The following is a 23473-nucleotide window of genomic DNA, read 5'->3' on the forward strand; positions in this document are numbered from 1 at the left end:
TGAACACAACAGAGCAAAAAATTACCTCGTCTGACTTCAGTTGTGAGGCACCACCTAAAGAATACTTTCCCCCATGAATGCAAAGCAGACATAAAGGCTAGCCAACAGGAAAAAGTAGGAAGGGGCTAGAGGAGAGTATGGTAAACAGTCGGATCGGGCACATCTGGCTGGCAATAAATAAGTAAAGGAGACACTGACCATAAAATTGATCATACTTTTACGTATTATAATATTATCGTATGACAATTTCTTCACATAGCAGTTAAGACTTTGCAGTCAGGATAGCGCCGGTCAGACAAAACGAAGATCTCGCACACAGCAACTGATGACCCTTTCTCCTCTTCACCTGCAATTGCCCCCGAGAGAGAAGACGAGCCTTCCTGGTGGTTCAAGGCGTGGGCAGCATCAAAGGATAGTAAACGCTTTTAGCCTGCTGATGTGAACCGTGTCACAACCGCAATGTCTGAGGTCGCGGGACGGGGCCATGGGCTTAACTATGCAGTTGACAGGGGACGTGCGTTTTATGATGCAATAGGGGCCATCATAGCATGCAAGAAAAGTGTTTGTAAGGCGAGGACTACGAGGCATACAGTATCTATAGCGAAACTAGAGAACCAATCGTGAAGTCTGGTGAAATCGCATCACTGTAATGTCACATTTTTTCGTGCCTTTGAGTGGCGGTTGTAGGTTTATGAGCCAGCTGCCTACAGTCCTCCGCACATCTCGCCGCTTAAGACACCAGCGTGCATTAGGAAGCGTCAGGTCAGTATAGAAGCACGGTGTCCATGGTACAAGAGGGCTCTCGTCCGTACAATAGGAAAAAGGGCAAAAAAAACCAGTGGTACCTTGAGTAGCAGTGTTGTATGCACATGTGACAAATGGTAAAACAGTGTCACAGTTGCTGTGATCTGATGCGACATACATAGTTATGTCACCGAGCGTGCAGTTGAACATCTCTGTCAAGCCGTTCATTCACAGTTGGTGTGCAGTAGACTTGAGGTGAATAATATGGCATGCAGCAAGAAAGGCTTGGACGACGACGAAGAACACGCGCCCTCTGTCATTAAGCAGTTCACGTGGGGCTTCATGTCGCAGAACAAAATTCACAGAAAAAAAATGCAACATCACGAGCGGTGGCGGCTGGTAGTGCTGCAGCCTTGGGATGGCGCATCAGATGATCGACGACGACAATGATTAATCTGTTCGCCAAGAAACTGCAGGACAATCATACGTATGCTAGCCAAAGAACTGCAGGGAAGTGGGCCATACAGTTCTATGCTGACGCAATCAAAGGGATTCGCAGAAAAAAAATGCAACATCACGAGCAGTGGCGGCTGGTAGTGCTGTTGCCTTGGGATAGCGTGTCAGATGATCGACAACGACAATGATTCATCTGTTCGCCAAGAAACTGCAGGACAATCATACATCTGTTCCCCAAAGAACTGCAGGGAAGTGGGCCATATAGGTCTATGCCGACGCGATCAAAGGGACGAGCAGGGCAGAGAAGTGGCTGCAACTCGCCAGAAGAGCGCTGATGAACTTTACACCGCTGGCACACCGTGCAAGAGCGAATGTACTGGCAGACAAAGTGATACATTCCACACCAGTAGAAACGTTGCCCGAGCCGAGTATAAGTCTTTAGTATGCCACCGTGACCATGGTGAGGAGCAGCATGGAAGGAACTGCAGATGTGAGAACGCATGCGTCGTGGTATCATGAGCAGCCATTTGCGACCATCGGGCAAAGAATTTTTGCGGTAAAGGATGTTGTTGCACACAGTGAAGTGGGCGGCTTGTACAAACTGGTGTTGACAGAAGTCACCACTACCATCATGTTAACTGTCATAGCCTTAAACAAGCGTTTTTGTGCCCCAATCTGTTTATTGCAATAGCCACTCCAAAACTCTGCTTCACCTCAATTCACAGGCGTTATGCAGCCAAGCATACATGCCATCTTTCAGCAAAGCAAAGCTAAGAATGGAAGCCACCCTGTGTGACGGGACATTATATGTATGTGAGACTATGTATGCAAACACCTGTTGACCTGTCATAAGTACCAATACCTCTAACAAATATACCAGCAGGTCGTTTGAGCTATTTCAGGTGTGTCCATGGTGGTGCGAGGCCTCGACGATAAAGAAATAAAAATGCATGCATTCACTTTCTTTTCAGGCAATTCTGAGGTCTCTGAGTAAAACAATTTTGGCTTTGATGGCACCATTAATGCATCATCTGCTGCCTTAACACATGGGTCAGGAAGCACATGCTGTAAATGCCTCGCAGCAGCAGCTCCTAATGAAAAGAATTGCTATGGATATCTTGGGCATATACAAGGGCCAGTCAAATGAAATCGCATGTGAAAAGAAAAATAGAAAAAGAAGAGATGGCACCAGCAGCCTGTAAATCAGCAGACATGTTCCTAATAGTGCACTGGATTTTCACTAAGTCACAGCATTGCCTAGGTACAGAAGCGCCGACACAGGAACAGTGTAAAAGATGACAGCCCATTAGCAACTTGCACAAGAAAGGAACCATCGTTATTTATAGGGGCGGCACCGTGGATGGGCACAGGGAAGCTGAAGCCCCAACCCCTTGAAAAAAAAAAAAAAAAACATCTGTGTTTCCGTTGGCCCCCCAGAGAGAACATAGTCATAACACAATGGCAAAGTTACCCGCATACCTTCCCCCCCCTCCTGAAGAAACTCACTTATCTTATTTTCTGTAATGTGAATGTATGAATCCAAGTAGAATTCATCGCAGGGAGAAAATCCAGAGTAGTAATGCATGTCTGTCACAGCAGCAATTCTACAAAATTAGCAGACGTGGTGACATCTACAGCCAATGCTTGAGAGACAACCTGTTGCAACTCCAGAAAACACTGTGTGAGGAGTTTTAAAAAGTGCACGAATGTTATGAAGTTGCACATTCAAATACGAGGACAACGGCCGACACGACGGATACAAGCTTTGTCGGGGAAAAATTGTCGAAGAAGAAAATGTGAAAATACAACGCGTGAGCGTATGTAGAACCCGGTATACCAACGCGCAACCTCCCCACTGGTTCACAGAGAAAAGCCACAGATGCAAAAGGGCATAGCAGGAGACATTGCCAAGACGTAATGGAGTGAAGGTGACCAGGATGCAAGAGTGACGGCCTGTGCAGTGGCCATGCAAGGACGGCTGCAGGCTCCCACCTAAACATGCACCCAACCTTCTTCCAAGCATCTTGCATTAGTCAGACTCACGCTAGTCACAGGGCGTTGGCCTGGGAAGACTGGCATCTCTAATGTCAACCACAGTCTTCAGCTAGCGAACACCACGAGGGCATGCTACCAACGCCTTCATCACATCACCTACATTCGATGCCTGTGCATGTGCCCTCCTCAAAGATGTCTGTGCCCTTCATCATGAACACTGACATTTCTGTACGACTTGTGCGTTCCCCCATTTCAATAAATAGCCATGAGTACTTTATGTAGCTTTCATTTTGCGTGCTGGACGTTCGTTATGCCTGATATCTATTTATCTTGTAAGTACTAGGGGTGTGAGAATATTCAAACTTTCGAATATTTTTCTAATAGTATTTGCTATGTTTGCTACTCAACTCAATTCCCAGCACAATTTTACTACTTGTAGTATTCAAACTTCTTGAAGACAAAATAGTCAACATCTGATTAACTGTGGCCCCTTCAAATAACTTTGTACACTTCACTTCATAACAAACTCACATTGCAGCGAAGCTGCCTTTCAGACTTTGCTATAGTCGCAAATGTAATGACTCAAGAAAACGCTGGTTGCAACATAGGAGACCATAAACCCGGCAGAGCAGCGCAATATACATGGCAATTAATGCTGTTTTGGGCCCAAAATTTGGCCAGAAAGTTCAAAAAACCAGACGCCGAATATTTTAAGCACCTAAAATTATAGGTTTTCTTACATGTTTATGTCTATGAGGTAGATTAGGAATTCCTAATTCGAAGGGAGCGTGTACTTGTCCACCAAATCAGTTGGGCTTTCACAGAAGTTGAAGGAGAAGGAGATGCAAAGGAAATAGCGTCTTTTCCTTTTTATGTGTAAAGTGTTGTGACACCACATTGGTTGCACCAAATCACATAAATAAATGCAATTCAGCTTCTCCATTGCCTCATCCTTGATAAAACAACTTCAGGACACAATCCCTCCAGCACTTCACCAACCTTGCTAAAAGAAACACTTTCAAGAATGTGCTTAAGGATCTTCTGCAACTTTTTTTCTGTAAGTTCACTTTGAAGTATTTGAAAAATATCAAATATTGGACATATATTAGAAAAATATTCAATTCACCTCACACTTAAACTCTAGCAATCGAATTAGCTTCGCACCTAAAATTTTGGTATTCGCATCGCTCTAGTAAATATATTTAGTTGTGAGTGTGCATGCGTGTGTGTGTGTGCGTGCATACAAGTGGTCTTGCTTTTCTTGATGACGATGAAGTCATCTGACAATATATGAACTTACACGAGTGTTTTGATTAAACAGCCTCGTGACACAATGCAGCTGTTAAAGCTATTGTGATGGACAACCGCCAAGTAAACTAGGTGACAGCAATTGCAAACGTATGTGACGGCCCAGCATACCACACTGCACCCCCTCGTCACGACTCCAGTGAACCGATTCAGTCGGCGCCTACTAGGCCTAAGTTCGGAGTCTGCACCTGTTCCGCCTCTTACCAGCATGGCAGCTCCTACCACATCCACGGTTATCCTTCCACCACAGACCACTCTTCCCTCACAGGTGACTTCTTGAACATGCTCGCGTTCCAGAAGTTTTCCGTGGGGAAGAGTACGAAGATATCGAAAACTGGTTCGAACAGTTCAAACGGGTCGCTGTATCTAACCACTAGAGTGAACAGCACAAACTTGGCCGTGCATATTTCGCACTGGAAGATAGCGCTTGCACGTGGTATGAGAACCGCGGGGCTACTTTATAATCTTGGGAAGATTTCCGTCAAAAGCTCCTCGCCACATTTTCGAACTCGGACCGATGGGATCGCGCACAGCAACTGATCAAGGCCCGGGTTAAAAAACCCAACGAAACAGCTGCCATGTATGCAGATGGTATGATTCGTCTGTTTCAACGTGCTGACCCTGACATGCCCGAGTGTAAGATGGTGCGTCACCTAATGCAGGGTGTTAAGGAACCAGTGTTTGCGGGCCTGGTACGAAATCCACTATACAGTAGATTAATTCATAAGAGAGGCGACTGTCATCAAGCGAGCACTGCAACAATGATGCCGACACTTTGACCGCCTGCCGAACCACACCGCAGCAAGTGCTGCAGCTCAGAACACTGCCGTCTGCAAAAGTTCCCTGCGACAAATGATTAGTAAAACGCTGCGTGAGAAACTTCGGGCCCTCTGCGTTCCTCCTACCCAACCGCCACTTGCATCTGTAGCCGAAATCGTCCGCCAGGAGTTCAGGCAAGCCGTTTAACCACCCGCGCCAAGTCCTGAGCCACATCCAGCAAGCTACGCAGATGCGGACCGTCATCCTCTACCGTCATTTGAGGCGACGCCCTTCTAGACACGACCCGCTGCCGTACCTTGGTGGCAACGGGATTTTATGAGACGACCAGCAGTTCGCCAAACTGACTTATGGTGCATGGCCGACCGCCCACCTATTTGCTTCCGCTGCAGAGAACCAGGTCACGTTGCCCGCTATTGCCGTCATGGCGATTCCGGGTTCGGGAATTTTTCTCGTCCCGCTTCTTTCCACTCTGATGACCATCGCGCCCACGATGCTGATCAACTGTCGACTTGCCAAGCAACTACACCGCGTCGCTGGCGATCTCCATCTCCTGCGCATCACCGTGACTTCCCTCAGGGCTACGCGGACGTCACCAGAGGCCGTTCACCTAGCTCGCGCGGGGGAACTAACTGCTGCGACCTCCGGGGGCAAGGTTGCCAATCCTCGAGACACCAAAAAGTTCCCCCCATCATCGCAAGAAGATATGATGACAACGACAACGAATACTAATGCCGATGAAGTTGTACGTGCCGATCTTGGCGTTCTCATTGACAGACATCACAATACAGCACTGGTCGACACTGGCGCCGACTTCTCAATCATGCGACAAGAGCTCGCTGACCGCCTTATAAAGGTCAAGACACTGTGGACAGGGCTGCACATAAGGAGTGCTGGTGGTCAGCTGATGACTACACGGGTAAATGCACCAATCGACTTCGCATCGGGGCATCTAGCTTCGTGGCCACTTTCGTCCTGTTGCCAGACTGCTGTAAAGAGCTAATTTTGGGCATGGATTTTCTTCACAATCATGGCGCTGTTATCAACATCCCTCAACGTATGGTGATGTTTTGCACTCATCCGTATGTCGCCAACAGCAGCGACGAACCACGCGGCCGTTTGCAAAAGCCGACGATGTGACGCTCCCACTGAGATCCTGCTGCCTTGTGTCGGTGTCCAGTGGGTGGCCTTGCTACAAAGATGTGATAGCGGAGCACATAGTCGCTTTTTTTCTCACGAAAGGCATTTTCATCGCGAGAGGCGTCCTGGCGCTTACTGGTGGACAGGCAGAAGTGCTCCTCACAAACTTCAGCAACGAACCCCGTCAAATCCAGAAGGGCACCGCCTTGCCTACTACGACGATGTAGACAAGTCGTGGATAGTTTTGCTTTGCAACCAGACAACGCGACTGTCTCTGCCTCAACAACTTTGTCGGTGGACATCTGCTCCATGCTACCGCCCTCTGATAGAAAGCGCTTGCTTGACCAATTCGAAGACTGCTTTTCGCGTAACGTCAAAAGACCAGCAAACACCATTGACCAAGCACCGCATCATTAATGAAGACAACACGTGACCGATTCGGCAGAACCCCTACCGTGTGGCTCCGAAAGAACGCGAGGAGATTCAGAAGCAAGTACAGAAGATGTTTGTGGATGATGTCATACAACCTTCGAAAAGTCCTTATGCGTCCCCCGTGGTTTTGGTCAAGAAAAAAGACGGCAGCTTGTGCTTCTGTATTGATTATCGCAAGTTGAACCAAGTCCCGAAGAAAGACATCTATCCACTGCCTCGCATAGACGATTCACTCGATCGGCTGCGTCATGCACGCTATTTCTCTTCAATGGACCTCCGAAGCGGCTACTGGAAGATAGAAGTCGACGAGAGAGATCGTGAAAAAACGGCCTTTGTGACGCCCGATGGCCTTTACGCATTTAAGGTGCTTCTTTTTGGGTTGTGCTCGGCGCCAGCCACTTTTCTGCGTCTCATGGACACCGTACTGTCAGGCCTGAAGTGGCAAACGTGCTTGGTCTATCTGGAGGATGTTATTGTATTCTCAGCATCCTTCGAAGAACATCTCAGCCGTCTATTCACCGTCCTCCAAGCCATACGTTCGGCCGGTCTTACTTTAAAACCAGAAAAATGTCACTTTGGTTTCAACGAACTCAGCTTCCTAGGCCACGTCGTCAGTCACGAGGGTGTTCAACCTGACCCGGCCAAAATAGACGCCGTAGTGCAATTTCCTGCACCATGCGACAAAAAGGCCGTGAGACGCTTCTTAGGGTTGTTCGCCTATTAACGGCGATTTATCGAGGACTTATTTATTTATTTCAGAAATACTGCCAGCCTCACACATGAGGCCTTAGGCAGGGGTGGGTGATACAAAAAAGGAAACATATGAAGATGCAACAGGAAAGGAAACACGTCACGTAGAGCTACATCATCAAGAACTAGTGCATCAAAGTAAAACGCTAGTGCTTACACAATTGTAGTGGTTTACGCGTACACGTAAAAAAAACTATGACGACAAACATCTGTACACTCAGAACTAACAAACAAACACCATATAACAGTTCAAAAATCGGCAACATTTCAAAAATACTACGCATTGATATGAAAAAAGTGATAGAAAGTGGAATATAAATGGAAGCCTGTTCAGGATGCGCGGTGGAATAATAGAGGGCGAAGCGCAAATAAAGATCAAAGTCAAGTGGGTTGCTGGTGTTTGAGTTTTTCCACGAACGACTGAACGGTCTCGCAGTTCACCAGATCGGCAGAAAGAGCATTCTAATCAGTGACAGTGCGCGGAAAAAATGAGTTTTTAAAAGCTTTTGTTTGACAAGAATATTCCTTCAGTTTTTTTTTTGGATGCTCAGAACGAGTTGATCGGCGGTGAACCGTTTTTATGTACGCGTGCTTGTCTATGCGTAGCTTGTCGTGGTAAAGCAGGAACATGTACTTTAATCGATCGTGTTGCCGTCTTGCCTGCAATGTATCCAAGTCAGCTTTTTTTAACAGTTCGCTGGGTGACGTAAGAGCACTGTAACGATTATATACAAATCGGATTGCTTTTCTTTGAATCATTTCAAGTGTTTTAATATTTACTTGGCTATATTTACTTTTCGTCTATTGTGGCCCCATTGACACGACTCACACGTGAGGACGTCACCTTCTTTTGGCGTGAACAAGAGCAAATGGCATTCAATGAACTACGATAACGCCTGCAAACACCTCCAGTCCTTGCGCACTTCGACCAGGAAGCCCCTACAGCACTTCACACTGACGCCAGCAATGTAGGTCTGGGTGCCGTTCTGGTGCAGTGGCAAGACTGCTGTGAAAGAGTAATAGCGCACGCCAACAGACCTCTCTCTCGCACGGAGGAGAACTACTCGACTACCAAGAAAGAGTGTGTCGCCGTGGCGTGGGCGGTCATCAAATTTCGTCCATATTTGTACGGCCGCTCCTTCAAGGTTGTTAGCGACCATAACTCTTTGTGCTGGCTGACCAACCTTAAAGATCCATCTGGCTGTTTGGCGCGCTGAAGCCTAAGGCTTCAAGAGTTCGACATGACCATCGTCTATAAATCTGGGATGCCGACGCCGACTGTCTCTCACGGTTGCCAGTGGAAACTCGCTCCTGATGACGAAAACATCGACGCGGCATTCTTGGGAGTAGTCAACACGGCTGCTATTGCACGAGAGCAGCGCAGTGACCCTGAGCTGTTACCACTCGTTGAATATTTAGAAGGACGACGTAAAGACGTGCCGCGGTTATTTGCTAGAGGACTGCCATCTTTTTGCTTGCGAAACGATGTTCTTTACAAGAAAAACTTCTCACCAACCGGTAACCCGCACTTGCTCGTCGTGCCTGCCTCTCTTCAAAAAGAAATTATGGAAGCGTGCCATGATGAAGCAACTTCTGGTCATCTAGGCTACACCCGAACATTGTGCCAACTACGATGCAAGTACTACTGGCCAAAGTTAACTGCTGCTGTTAATTATCACGTGCGAACTTGCACCGACTGCCAAAGATGCAAAGCGCCTCCCAGCAAGCCAGCTGGTCTTTTACATCCAGTCGAAGCCCCAGAAATACCGTTCACCCAGATTGGAATGAATTTCCTGGGTCCCTTTCCAGCTTCCACAACAGGGAACAGATAGATTATTGTGGCCACCGATTACCTCTCCAGTTATGCGGATACTAAAGCTATGCAGCGTGGCACAGCAGCAGAAGCCACTCAGTTCTTCATCGAAAACATCGTTGTGATGAGTGAAGAAAACGACAACAACAACGGAAGTGCGGGACAAGGCGCGTGTGATTTCGAGCCAATTGTGCGCGTGAGGTCAGCCAACCAGCTGATGACCTGTGGTGGCTCATAGAGGTGGCGTACCACGATTGGGCCACGTGAGACCATTACATGGCGGTAAGCTTGGTGGCTGGGGACGAGCCGAAGCATCGGCAGACGGAAGACAGCGGGCCGAAGCATCGGATGCAGGTGATCCAGGTTCCGGCCAGCGAGCCTGGAAGACAGCGAGCCTGCCAGGATCCATTTATTGTAATGAAAATTTATTCTATTTCAGGGCTAAGGTTAGTCAACACTTGTTTTGTGCGTCGCGCAAAGAGAAATGGACTTTGAGACAGCCTGGTAACAACACACACGACGTTTATGACAGAACACGAAAGATAAAAATAGAATATAGAACCAGAAAAACCACGAAGGCGAATAAGTAACAAAACTGTCTGATCGAATGAAAAAACTATAGAACGCCAGTTCAAGGAGAAAAGTTTCAAAACCTCACGATGAGATAGGGGGTCCGACGAACGCAGAGGTGCAGGGCAGGAGGCGGTGACAGGCGATCGGGAGCGAGGTGCGTCTCGATGTGTGATGCTATGGTGACGGTTACGCTTGGCGGAGTGGGGGCGCGGGTACGACTACGAAGCAGTGAACCCGCATCGGAGACACGATGCTCCATGGGTGTAAATGGCCAGGCCGTCCAGCGAACAGCTTGCGTCGAGACGCGATGCTCGGCGCAACCGTGACCATTAGCCAGGCCACGTACATCGCTGTGCCGAACGTGTGACCACGGAGACGCTTCGCTGAGATCCGCGATGCCCTCAGCAAGGAAGAGAACAGCAGGCCAGGCCGCGCCCCGAGATGCAGTACTCGTGCCGGCAATGCCGCCCCAGCTGGTGGTTGGACGGCAGCAGCGTGGACGGCCGCGTTCCCTGGCCGGAACCTGGATCGCCTGCGTCCGACGCTTCGGCCCGCTGTCTTCCGTCTGCCGATGCTTCGGCTCGTCCCCAGCCACCAAGCTTACCGCCACGTAATGGTCACACGTGACCCAATCGTGGTAAGCCACCTCTATGGGCCACCACAGGTCATCAGCTGGTTGGCTGACCTCACGCGCACAGTTGGCTCGAAATCACATGCGCCTTGCCCCGCACTTCCGTCGTCGTTTTCTTCACTCATCACAATCGTCCTTTGGCATGGCGCTCCGACAGCAGTGATCACAGACAGAGGACCTGCCTTCACCGCGGAGCTTTTGAAGTCGGATCTCAGACTCAGCAATTCAACTCACCGGAGAACAACTGCATACCATCCGCAGACAAACGGACTGACGGAGCGCCTCAATAGGACTTTCACAGACATGATCAGCATATACGTTTACACGGAACATAAAAACTGGGATCAGATATTGCCGTACGTGACCTTTGCCTATAACACGGCTCGACAAGAAACCACTGGAATGACACCGTTCAGTCTGATCTATGGTCGCGAAGTCACGACAACGTTGGACGCCATGTTGCCGCATGAGTGTGACGACATCCATGTACAAGCCGAAGAATTCACTCAGTGTCCGAAGAAGCCAGACAGCTCGCGCACGTGCGCATCTGTCATCAGCAGCGTCAAGATGCACAACGCTGCGACACCCGACACAAGTTTATTAGCTACACACCAGGCGACAAGGTCTGGGTCCGGATTCCGATACGTCGGCATGGACTGTCTGAAAAACTGCTAAGACGATACTTTGGCCAATACAGCGTCACGCGATGCTTGAACGACGTAAACTACGAAGTTGTTCCTGACACTAATTGTAGTTCTAAGCGCCAAAAGCATTTACCCGAAGTCGTGCACATCGTGCGTATGAAACCGTATTTATCGAGTTAATTAGCTCCCGGTTACCGTTTTGGTACGACCACTTCATATGCCTGGTAGACGATCTCAGTTGAGCATCTAGACGATGCCTCTTTCGGAGGGAGGCAAATGTCACGTGCTTGCTCAAGAAAGACAATGGCAGTTGTGCATGTGCCACGAAGAACTACGAAATGGACGAAAAAGAAGAACTCGCTTGCGCATTCTGATAAAAAGACCGACCTGCTTTTGGTGTCTCAATCTCTGTGGCAAGACCTCTGTTTTGACGTCGTGACAATATCGCACCAATACATTTAGGAATTGGCATGCTCGATGTTTACTTAAGCAGTAAAAGTTACAACCAGAGAGCTTCATTTTCTTTCCCAATCCCCTTAATTACACTGAAAACACGGTAGCTCAATCAAAGGTTCTCGTTTGAATTATCAGAGCTTGAAATAAGATGATGTAACGGTACAGGAGCTCTGTAAATGCCTACAAACTTGCACTACGCAAGGGGGAGATCGGTAGCACTTTGTGCATCATCTCAACAATATGAAACTTCTAAAAGGAAATCTGTGATTTTTATTTAATGGACTCACAAATAACATGCACTAAATAAATACAATAAGCACACATGCTTAAAGATATATCGTGACAAGCTAGGAGTGATTTGCTGTCAAAAAGTGGGTCACTACAGAGTCACGTTGCTGCGGTAAGTAGAATGCACTCACAAGATGGCGAAAATTAGCCTAAAATAATGCATTGGGTGGCTAGTTACTTCATAATCGTAAAGCTTGGTAGCACAATATCGAAGAGGACAAGAACAAACATAGCGCTCCGTCTTGTATTACTCTGTTCTTTATTGTCCTCTTTGATTTTGCGCAACCAAGCTTCAAGATTGTGAAAAGTGTTCAGGGATGAAAGTGGACTTCAGTGTTTTAGAGCAGCTCAGGGAGCAGCTTTGGCACAGTAAAAGGAGAGTTTTAGAGCAAGTTCGGAGCATAGAAAGGAGTGTTTTGGAGCAATGCGAGTTAGTTTTAGAGCAGCTTTTTAGGACCAAACATCATCGTTATTCACAATTATCTCTGGTGAAAAAAAATTGAATGGCTTTTCACTAAGCTTTCAGTACTAATGAGCTTACCACACTTACCACCTACAAATTTGAGTGTGCATGTTTGTGCATGTGTGTGTGTGTGATACAAAACATGCCCGTTTAATACTCAGCCTGAAATGTGCAAGGAGTCTCGCTGGCCTCGGCAGCATTGCACCCGATGTGTGAAACTGCACAGATAATTGCGGTGCACTTCGCTTGGCGGAAGTTTGTTATTAAGCACACTAACTACTCTGCTCATCTGTGCTCGGTCTAGAGCAAAGTGGGGTTGAGCAATCCACACAGCGAATCCGTGTACATAGTACAGCATGCCACCCGGCAGCGATGGCGTGGGCCGCATTGGCACCATGCTGCATGCTATTAACCAAGAGATAATGGAGTCTATGCAACCGCTCAATGTTTGAATGAAACTGTTGATTGATATGTGGGGTTTAACGTCCCAAAACCACCATATGATTATGAGAGACGCCGTAGTGGAAAGCTCCGGAAATTTCGACCATCTGGGGTTCTTTAACCTGCACCCAAATCTGAGCACACGGGCCTACAACATTTCCACCTCCATCGGAAATGCAGCCGCCGCAGCCGGGATTCGAACCCGCGACCTGCGGGTCAGTGGCCGAGTACCTTAGCCACTAGACCACCGCGGCGGGGCTTGAATGAAACTGTCAGTTGTCGCTTAGTAACACACCACGGTAGAGAAGCACACATATGTATCACGGAAGACTGATAGCGTTCGTTCTGTCGCAATTTCAGTCGCTGCGTATCTTGGACCCTGTATCTGTTGAGAAATGTTTCCTGGCGTCACCACTGCGGGCTATAAAACGATCATGCAAGAGTGCCACTACATTTTCCACACTCTGGTAAAAAGGAAGAAAAGACTTTTTGGTGGGAAACTTGGGCAACTTCTGCTGTGTTACTGTGTTTATTGGTGGCGATGGGGCATGTCAAGAGTGCACACTGCCCTTGTAAGTGCGCACTGCCGTTTAGTGCATGATCGTACTACATTCCCAGCTTCTGCAAACTATCGAAATCTCACTGTATTACTAGGTAGTTAATTGTTATTCACATTGGTGCCACCTCTTTTTCAGGGCAACTATGGCGATAACAACAATGAGACGAGCGCTAGCAAGCCCTGAGAATAAACATAGTTACAACGCCATCGGACTCCACTGGATATAAATATGGTTGCATCCTTAGTGTAGCCAACACTCATTGTTGCTCGGTCGACGAAAATCATCGATTAGATTTCACGGTTTACACTTCCAATCGACAAATATTGCGAGAATTGCCGTTTGTGTGCAGCCTGGCGCAACAGGTCAGATCAGCGCAGAATGGCGCAATCGGTGCAGCACCTCCACCCCAGAGTGTTTTCATTTTACAATTAATTTTCTAGAAAGATATTTGGGACAGTTCAAGTATTGCCATATCTACCACAGATATATCTTGACAACAGCATTGAGTTGGCATGTACGCAACTGTGACATACCATGCACGACCACATGAATATGGTGCGCAACAGAAGCATCTTCACTCACCTGCAATGTTGACCTGACCAGAGCTGTTCGCCAGAGCATGCAAGAGAGCCATGGCACCGCAGGCATTTTTTATTGTCTGCTTCATGAAGTAAACCTTGTCACTGACCACCTGGCCGACTCTGGCAATCTGCTGGCTCTTCTGCTCAACAAAGTTGGTGTACTGCAGAAAATAAAAGGCTCGAAGTAAGTACATCCGGTTGACAATAACCTAAAACTAGAATATTTTTAAAATATGTATGTCAATCTGACAAATAATAGCAGACAGCAGTACCAATGCAAGCAAGGGTATCGGCAGGATCTTTCATTGAGGGGGGATGCCAACTGCCCCTTTTGCATCCCCAGCCCCAGATGATGCCCATGCGTACAAATGATTCCTCAAACCTTTCTGAAGCTTTCGAAACATACATTGCTGCTAATGCAAACAACAGGCGCTACAACGGGTGATTGTTTTCTTTCCCTTACAAATACATTGCTAGTCTAACCGAGCACAATAACTAACTTTGTGGCATATTTCGTGCAGATTGCACAGCAGCCCCAGCACAACCTTGTGGATCTGGGGGTGCAACCCTGGGTCGGAACCAATGGTGCTGTTTGAGCTTATGTGAGCATGAGTATACAGGTCCTTGAGTTGAACAAGCCTACAACAGTGCGATATGTAGTGTGCACTAAGATCCACTTCTGTTAATGGAATACTGAACAAAAATTAGAAAAACTAATTAAAATTGTACTTGGAAGATGTGACTGTTCCTATAATGAGACTTGATTTCCTGTATTTATTGCAATAGCAATAATATACAGGATACTCTTGGCTCACTTTTGCCATCGCAGTTTTGTCCCAGATATGTATATGCATGTATACATATATACATACATATATATAACATGCATGGAGAAATATAAATCAAGAGAAAAAATTCCAAAGCACCCACTGGGGATTCCAACCAGCGACACCTCGCTCCTCAGTGCACTACATTAACCAACTAGGCCACACTGATCATACAGTCCATTTCACTGACGAGCTGTATATGCACCACTTACCCCTGGCTTACTGTGAAAGGACTTAAAAACAAAGCATGTACTTTGTTCGGACAAGCAAAACATGCGTTCCATAAACATTGACGTGTCTGATTGCTTGATCAATGGAGGGGTGGGTTCACTGGTTCATGGGATCTGTTAGAAAAGTATCTGACCTTATTTTTCTTTTTGTGAACACCTGATGAATTCGAAACAAGCGCACTTGCGTCAGCCTACCTGGAATCTTCGTGCGCATGTGTGAATTTTTCCCCCGCCTGCCAATAGCGTCAGTCGCTGGGACGCGGCATTTAAGTGAAATTCTGCACAATGCTCTCATCAGTTTTTCATTGCAAGAAAAATGACGGAGCCGCTGGAGCACTACTACTGCATCAAACTTTGCCAGAAACAGGTCGACAGACAAGTGGAAACCATTGAGAAGATCAAGACGGTTTTCGGTGACGACACTATGAGCCGCACATAGATTAAGAAGTGGTACAACCGGTTTAAAGACTGCCGCACATCGATGGAAGGCAAGCCACGCTTCGGTGTGCTAGTCACATACTAAATTAGCAGGTCATTGTTGAAGTGAACACTGTGGTGAAGTGGAACCATCCTGTAACTATACGGGAAATTGTGGAAGAGGTGGGCATTAGTACTTTCTCTGCACATGCCAGTATAACCCAAGATTTGGCCATAAGGAGAGTTGCGGCAAAATTCGTGCCAAAACTGCTCATGGTGGAGCAAAAGCAACTTCAAGTTGAAGTCTCACAGGACATGCTGGACTTCACAAGCAGTGACTCTAACCTCACGAACACCATTATCACTGGTGACGAGTCTTGAGTGTACAAGTATGACCCGGAAACCAAATCCCAGTCATCACATTCCATGTCACCAAGACCAAAGAAAGCCCACCAAGTTCGCAGCAACGTCAAAGTGATGCTCAGTGTTTCTTTGATTCCCGCGGTGTGGTACACTATGAGTTCGCATCACAGGGTCAAACAATCACCCAAGAGTACCACAGGTAAGTCCTCCATCACCCTACGTGATGATGTGTGGGGCAAGAAACCCGAGTTGTGGTCAACAGGAAAATGGCATACCACCACGACAATGATCCTGCACATTCTTCATACTTGGTTCAGACTTCTTTTGGTGAATATTCAGACTCCTGTACTTACACAGGTTCCTTGCTCTCCAGATATGGCCAACTGCGATTTCTTGCTGTTTTTCAAACTCAAGAGGACACTGAAAGTAAAGCGATTTCAGACAAGAGAGGATATTGTGGCTGCAACGAGAGCCGAGCCAAACTCCATTCCGAAAGAAGCCTTCCCAGAATGCTTCCAACAATGGCCGCACCTCTAAGAAAAGTGTGTGGAGTCTCAAGGGGACTACGTTGAGGGAGATTAAGTTTCTGATACTCCAATTACGCCAGTTTTTTTTCTTTCACCAAAGGTCGGATACTTTTCTAACAGACCTCATACAGAGTAATGAAAGCGGCATTTTAAGATGCCTTTGCCTTCACTTTCACTCTAAACTGACAGGAAGAATCGCTCGCATCAACTCCAAGACTATCCAAAATGTTGCTGGTCCTGCCATGCCTGTGAACTTGGTTACCGTCGAAATCCGCATGGCCACTATCACATTTGACAGACCAACTCAACTTTCTGCCCCGGATGAGTTATGGTGACGCTTGTGCCATTAAAACATCAGAGAATCACATTTGTACTTGTAAACACGCACTCCCGTTTAGTGCATCTGCATAACCAGACAATTGACAGTTGCTCGTGTTGGTGCCACCACTTTTGCAGGGAAATCATGGCAATAACAGCGATGAGAAGAGCATCAGCAAGTCCTATGAATGAACCGAATTTAGATGCGGCCGTGTGCTTTGTGTAGCCAATGCTCTGTGTTGCTCAGTCGACAATAATTGGCTAGATTTGGTGGTTTACATTTCCAATTGACAATTACTACGGAAATTGCCGTTAATGCGCAGTCTGGCGCAGACCTGCCACCCCTGCTTTTTTTCTCTCCTTCTTTTGGTACGGTGGCAAGCGTGTCTCGAAGCCGCCGGCCTCAGCCCATATGCGTGATGCTGTATTGGTTAGAATATACCTCGCGGTACTCTATGATATGATTACAATGAACTACAGAAGTGTAGTGGTGAGTGCTCTTCCGCAGTGCCGCAGCTGTCACTGCTGACATACGTGCGTAATGAAAAAAAAGACACCTCTGCTGTGGCAGCCAATTTTGGTTTTATTCGAGATAGCACTCGTACAATTGGGAGATTAGGACAAAATTCTGGAGCTCCCTGGACAATTCGGGAGAGTTGGCAGGTATGACATTGTAAACATTTTTGTGCCCTGGTGATGCAGTCAGAGAGCACAGGAACTCAAGGAAAACATCAAATAGGTATAAGGTTGGTTCGTGAGTACGGGCATTACTGCTCATCCACTGCCACATCTAGCTTCAAAATGCGTGGCTTCCTTCTCAGGAGTATGCACTTTCTTTGGACGTGCCACAACCCTCTAGACACGACCGGGCACAGCCAGGCTGTGTACTACAAAGCAGAGGTTGCGTGTGATGTCTCCGCCAGTGGGCATGGCTTAGCTAAGGCACAAGTGCGGATTGACCAGGTGGTGCAGTATCTGGTCACTAGACAAGGCGACTCTTATTTCGCCTTCCCTCATAACACTTTTTACTCTCTCACTACTTCTCTCGCTCTCTTTAATTGATGTTCTCTGTGTCTCTTTTTTTCTATGTCTCTCTCAATATTTCTATGCTATGTTTTACTCTTGGCCCTTTTCATTTCTCTACCCCTCACCATCCCATCTCTCCTTTTAACATTCACTTCCCTTTCCATCCCTCATGCTACACTACACTATACAAGGCACTGCTAGCATGCCACACTGTAGTGGTGAGCAGTGGGGCTTGTCAAAATTCTGTAGTGCATATTCATTCATGACTACGATAGTTTTCGGGCATGCTAGAGCTAGAACTGTTTCGTTGTTAAAAGAGTGGGCGTGAGAAAAAGAAAAAACTTTCTGTTTGTAAGCTCTTTTTTCCATGCATGTCTGCAAGATTTGGATAAGATGCGCACAGCAAGGTCTTCTATCTGCAGGATGTCTTTTCTCACCAAGCTCGATTAGTGGTACATGACCCATTTTAACCGAGCAAGCCATAAGCAAATATGCACGCAAGCCCAAGTGGGACAATGAATACATTTGGCAGTTTCATGTGCCACAACCATAACATGAATACGAGGCATGCTGTCCAGTCTTCTTCTCTTTGGAGACGTCTCTTGCCAGCTAGAATGACGTGATACTGTATGTGACAGTTTTACATTTACTAAATCAAAACAAAAATATACAACAAATGTTGATCCACGTTGCAACCACCAAATTTCGATGGAGGCAATATGCTAGATGCCCATGTTATGTGCGATGGCAGTGCATGGTTAAGAAACCCGGCTGCCCGAAATAACCCCCCCCCCCCCCCCCGCTCCCTTACAGCATCTCTTATAAACCAAGTTGCATTGGGATATTAAACCCCATAAGCTAACTATGAAAAAGAATAGTCTGCGGGAGAGAATAAGTGATCTAGAAGGTCGTTATTGTAAAAATTGAAGGAGAGACCCGGACCCGTATGTCAGGCTACATCAAAGGTAATGGAACAACAAAACTAGGCACTGCTCGTGGCAGTCGATCTTGCCTGTGCCCCTTCTTTCAGATTTATTTGACACACATTCCCCCGACCAGCAAAGTTGCACACGTTTAAAAAAAAAAAAGCTTTGAGCGAGCCTGCCGGGAGGTTTTACGATTGGACAAGTTCACCCACTGATGTGTCACTGGCATCAATTGAAAACAAAATGAAAGGAATACTGTTATAAGTGTTCTATTTGCAGGTCAAATCAAATTTCTTTTTCTGCTTTTATTGTATGTTTTTCTTAATGACTGCAAGATCACTTTTACAAATGGACCCATATTCCTCGCCCTCCTTACCTTTAACCTTGCCAAAACAAGACTTCAGCACATTTATTTATTTACAAATATTGAAATCCCCATAGGAATTTCAGAAGGGTGTAAAGTATATTGTTACAGAAAATAGTACGTAGCAATATTCTTGTACAAATATATATTGACAGCAACAACTTCTGAAACAACCAACTTTCATGCAGTTGTTTTGTAATACAAACAAACCTCACAGAAGTTCCTTTATAGCAATACCAAAGTCACTGCAGTAGGTGGGTTCACTTAAGCCAATACCTTAGCACAACTACATTATGCAGGCCATCGTGTTCACATTATTGCAATATCTGGCTGCATACCATCTAAAAAAAAAGACTTTACAAAATACAAAACCTGCCGACCTGAGGAAGCAACCGCACCACATTTACCCTCTGATTTCGGGTAAGCGCTACCCGGAGAAACTGAATAACATTTTTTTTTTTTTAGTATTAACGTGCTGATTAATGCTTGCCCACATATCCCGAAATAACTGAGAGGCAAGCGGGAATTCCGTGGCTTAACGCACAAGTACACTAGCGATCAATACTTCGCTAACGTAGTAACTATGGTGACGCTCACCTTGTCGGTGATAGGAAAGAGAAACAACAGGGCAGCCACGGGTTGCGGCACCATGGCCAGAAAATCATCGTCCAGTCCCAGTACGTCTACGAACGACCAGTCCGCAGGCAGCCCGAGCTTATGAGCGAACTGCGAGAAGCAAAAGCGAAGATGAATACGATGCCAAGACGCAGTGAGGTAACCACCCACGAACCAGAAAATCGATTCAAGCCGGCGAGGCATTTCGCAAGATAAGCGAGAAACATTCAGAAACCTAAATTACACGAAAGCTACACGTTTCCCTAATACTCATCCTCCACAAGACACAGGGTGTTCTTGTCTTCATACCTTTGTGATGACCTGAAAGGCAAAAGACGCGAAACGTGAACGAACGCGCTTAGTACTGAGCCAGAGTACACATTAGAAAATTCCGTTCATACCTCGGGATTGCTTTCCAGAGGAACCCATTTGCTCCCGCTAGCCATTGCGAGGTGTTGTTAGAGGTAAATGAGTGCAAAGGGGAAAAGTCAGCCAGGTAAAGCACAACTGCTCAGTGTTCTAATTCAATTCTGGAACGCACGCACGCGCCGGCGACCGGTGAATCGTTTGTGTTTTTCTATTGGCTTGAACTTGAGCTGGCTCGAACTGGATCAGCCACTTTCTTCAGTTTCAGTTTTGGTGTTTGCCAGGATGGCGCTGTGGTAAAGACGTCGAGAAGGTCGAGACATGTTTTTGTGATAAAGTTGCGCAGCACATGCAGGAGTCGGTGCTCGCCAAAAATTAATTAGCCATCGGCGAACATGCTTCATCAGTGAAAAGCCGGCTTGTGGTGAAAAAAATATCTCGAGCGCGGCTCTATTTGCACTACGATAGTTATAGCGTGAGAACAGAACGACGGCAAAGAGTCAAGAAGGACATCGAAGGACACGCTCGTGTCCTTCTTGACTCTTTGTCGTCGTTCTGTTCTCGCACTATAATTATCGTCATGTCATACCAACTAGACCAAGTTGCCACACTTCTATTTGCACGACGAGCCGCGCAAGCTGCGTGGTCACGATCGCGACAAGCTCAGAAGCCTATTGCGTCACCACGTGACCGGAGTATTTACTTCGTAATTGTAGCGTTAGCGTGACTAAACCTGCAAAGCGAAAATTGTTCACGTTATTTAAAGTCTATGATAGCCCCACAGAAGTTTTTGTCCCGTGGAGAGCTCCGGAAATTTCTGGATCACCCGGCTTGCACTTTGTTTGTTCGTTCGTTTATTTGTCTGTTTTTTTTTTATTTTTGCCTGAATACTGTGGCACGTACAAAGCTTGGAAAAATGGTCAAGAAAACGCATAGTAGCCGATGGATATATAGCCCCGCCGCGGTGGTCTAGTGGCTAAGGTACTCGGCTGCTGACCCGCAGGGCGCGGGTTCGAATCCCGGCTGCGGCGGCTGCATTTCCGATGGAGGCGGAAATGTTGTAGGCCCGTGTGCTCAGATTTGGGTGCACGTTAAAGAACCCCAGGTGGTCGAAATTTCCGGAGCCCTCCACTACGGCGTCTCTCATAATCATATGGTGGTTTCGGGACGTTAAACACCACATATCAATCAATAGCCGATGGATAATAATGTAAATAAAGAAAATGCATTACAAAAATAACGAGCAAGAAAGTGAGAAACAAAATAAGAAAGGAACAAATAAGCGCTAATAACGCGAAATTATTTCTGGAGTCGATATTACACAGTTGTGTTTTCCTGACTCAATTAATTTGAGATATGTAATGTCTCAAATCAATTCACGGGTATTTTTTGTATATAAGTACGTTTTCTTATCTTTCATCGAAATGTGATCGCCGCAGCCGGGATCGAACTTGCATCTTTCGGGTTGCACCAGACTGCCAGTCTCGTACCAACGCGGCACGTGGTTTCCGGTTTCCAATTTCAGTGCAATAACCTGAAAGTGTTACGAAGACCACTAGGGTCAACCTTGCGAATGGAGAGAAAGAGAAATGTTCCGACGTCCGAAGAGGTTCTGAAAGTCGGAACATTTTTTTCTCTTTCATTTTCTCTTTCTTTTCGAGCCCGTCCACCTAAGAGGGCATTTGAAGTCACTTTAAGTGCGGAGCATTTCTTTGCGTACTACAAGTACATTTGGTATCTATCTATCTATCTATCTATCTATCTATCTATCTATCTATCTATCTATCTATCTATCTATCTATCTATCTATCTATCTATCTATCTATCTATCTATCTATCTATCTATCTGGCCGCTTATTCTGGTTGCTCTCGTGATCCCCTACTTAACAATTGGCGTGAACTAATATTAGTATGGAAGTGTAAGATAGTTGAACGTTTTTATGACGCGCGGGTCAGGACATGAATAATGCCACAATACCGTTGTGTACGTCGTCAAATACTTCCCGCCAAACAGTGGCGCATAAGCACAGGCCGGTATGTGCCACTGGTATGCGGGTATGTGCACTTAGTATCTCCCAGTGAACCACAAATATTGTATAGACATCCGTGGTATGTTTCTCATGGACATTGTAAATGTCTTTTAGATATTCATAGAAATCCAAAATACCAAGATTAGATGTACCCGCAACTATGAAAAGCTCAGCCGAGTAAGGTTGCAGGTACGTTGCGCTTGGACAATGAATGTACATTGAATAGGTATACATGGACATTGTTATTTAGTAAATAAAATGCTTTTTCATGCACTTGGCACACTTACCACAGGTAGTTGGTGCGTTGCACCTGCGGTTTCATGGCGGTCTTACTTATTGCCTTTCAGCTGTACTTTACAGAAAGCATCAAAGGCGTGAAGCTGCTTGGATTGATTGATATGTAGGGTTTAACATCCTCAAACCACCACGTGATTAGGATAGACGCCATAGGAGGGGGGTGGGGGGTCCGGAAATTACGAACACATGGGGTTCTACAACGTGCACCCGAATCTGAGCACATGGGCCTACAGCATTTTTGCCCTCCATTGACAATGCAGCATCCGCAGCTGGGATTCAATCCCGCGACCTGCGGGTCAGCAGCCGAGTACCTTAGCCACTAGACCACCGCGGCTAGGTGAGGCTTGCCGGATTGCTGTCAGACGACAAATTTAGGCCCGGCCTCAGGGTGTTGATTTTTCTACAAGTATAGCACACCCGCTAAGATCCAGACTGCAGTGGGAGCGCAGGTCTCTAGCACACGCAGCAAGCCTGAAGAAAGTGCGAAGCTGGGAAGTCTCCTTTGTTTCTCTTGAGCTTCCTTTCCTCCTTTTTTCGCAGCTTTTCCCTATTTCTCTTGCCTTTCTATTGGTCTTCCTATTTCTTCCTTTTCCACGTCTGTCTATTTCTCGCGTCATCTTTTTTTCATCTTTTATGCGGTTTTGCTTGCGTTATGCCAAGCGACGACAGTCCAGGCCCCTAAAGTGCTTCACATTTGAAAGCACCTTCGTGCTGCATGATTTCGCGCTGTCGTACAGCAGCACTAACACCACGCATGTTAATTTTATGGTCGTTCGCACGCCTATACTCTCCTCACGCATGTATGCATTACGCACGCCCGAACGTTATATGTCCATTTATCTTCGAGCACTTTTTAGATATTACGTGGCAGTACATATTTATCATTCTAAACGTCAACTAAAGCGGTTTTGGAAGACAGAAAGTTCTGCGATGCATTTGATGTTGTGAGCACGTATATACGACATCATTTGTAACGTCTATAGTTTTTGTCTAGAAGAAAAGTGCATACGACGTTAATAATATATAGGGTCTTTAGACTGTAACAATGGCACCTTCTGGGGATGTCGCCTAGATGTTATTGATAGGCGTAGACGTATGGATCTTATTTATACGTT

General features: G+C 46.4%; 1 protein-coding gene across 1 annotated transcript in view; it reads right to left on the reverse strand.

The window, feature by feature from the left end:
• Uch (Ubiquitin carboxyl-terminal hydrolase) overlaps nt 1-20015 on the reverse strand; it is a 118854-nt gene extending 98839 nt beyond the window's left edge. The window contains exons 1-3 of the mRNA XM_075878842.1: nt 19975-20015; nt 19648-19776; nt 14054-14213 (exon numbers count right to left, since the gene is read on the reverse strand). Of these exons, the coding sequence (XP_075734957.1) occupies nt 14054-14213; nt 19648-19701 (214 nt within the window). The 5' untranslated portion in view covers nt 19702-19776; nt 19975-20015. The remainder of the gene's footprint in view (nt 1-14053; nt 14214-19647; nt 19777-19974) is intronic.
• Between the last annotated feature and the right edge of the window lie 3458 nt (nt 20016-23473).

This window comes from Rhipicephalus microplus, chromosome 2 (genome assembly GCF_043290135.1).
Source record: "Rhipicephalus microplus isolate Deutch F79 chromosome 2, USDA_Rmic, whole genome shotgun sequence".
In the NCBI taxonomy this organism is placed as follows: Eukaryota; Metazoa; Arthropoda; class Arachnida; order Ixodida; family Ixodidae; genus Rhipicephalus; species Rhipicephalus microplus.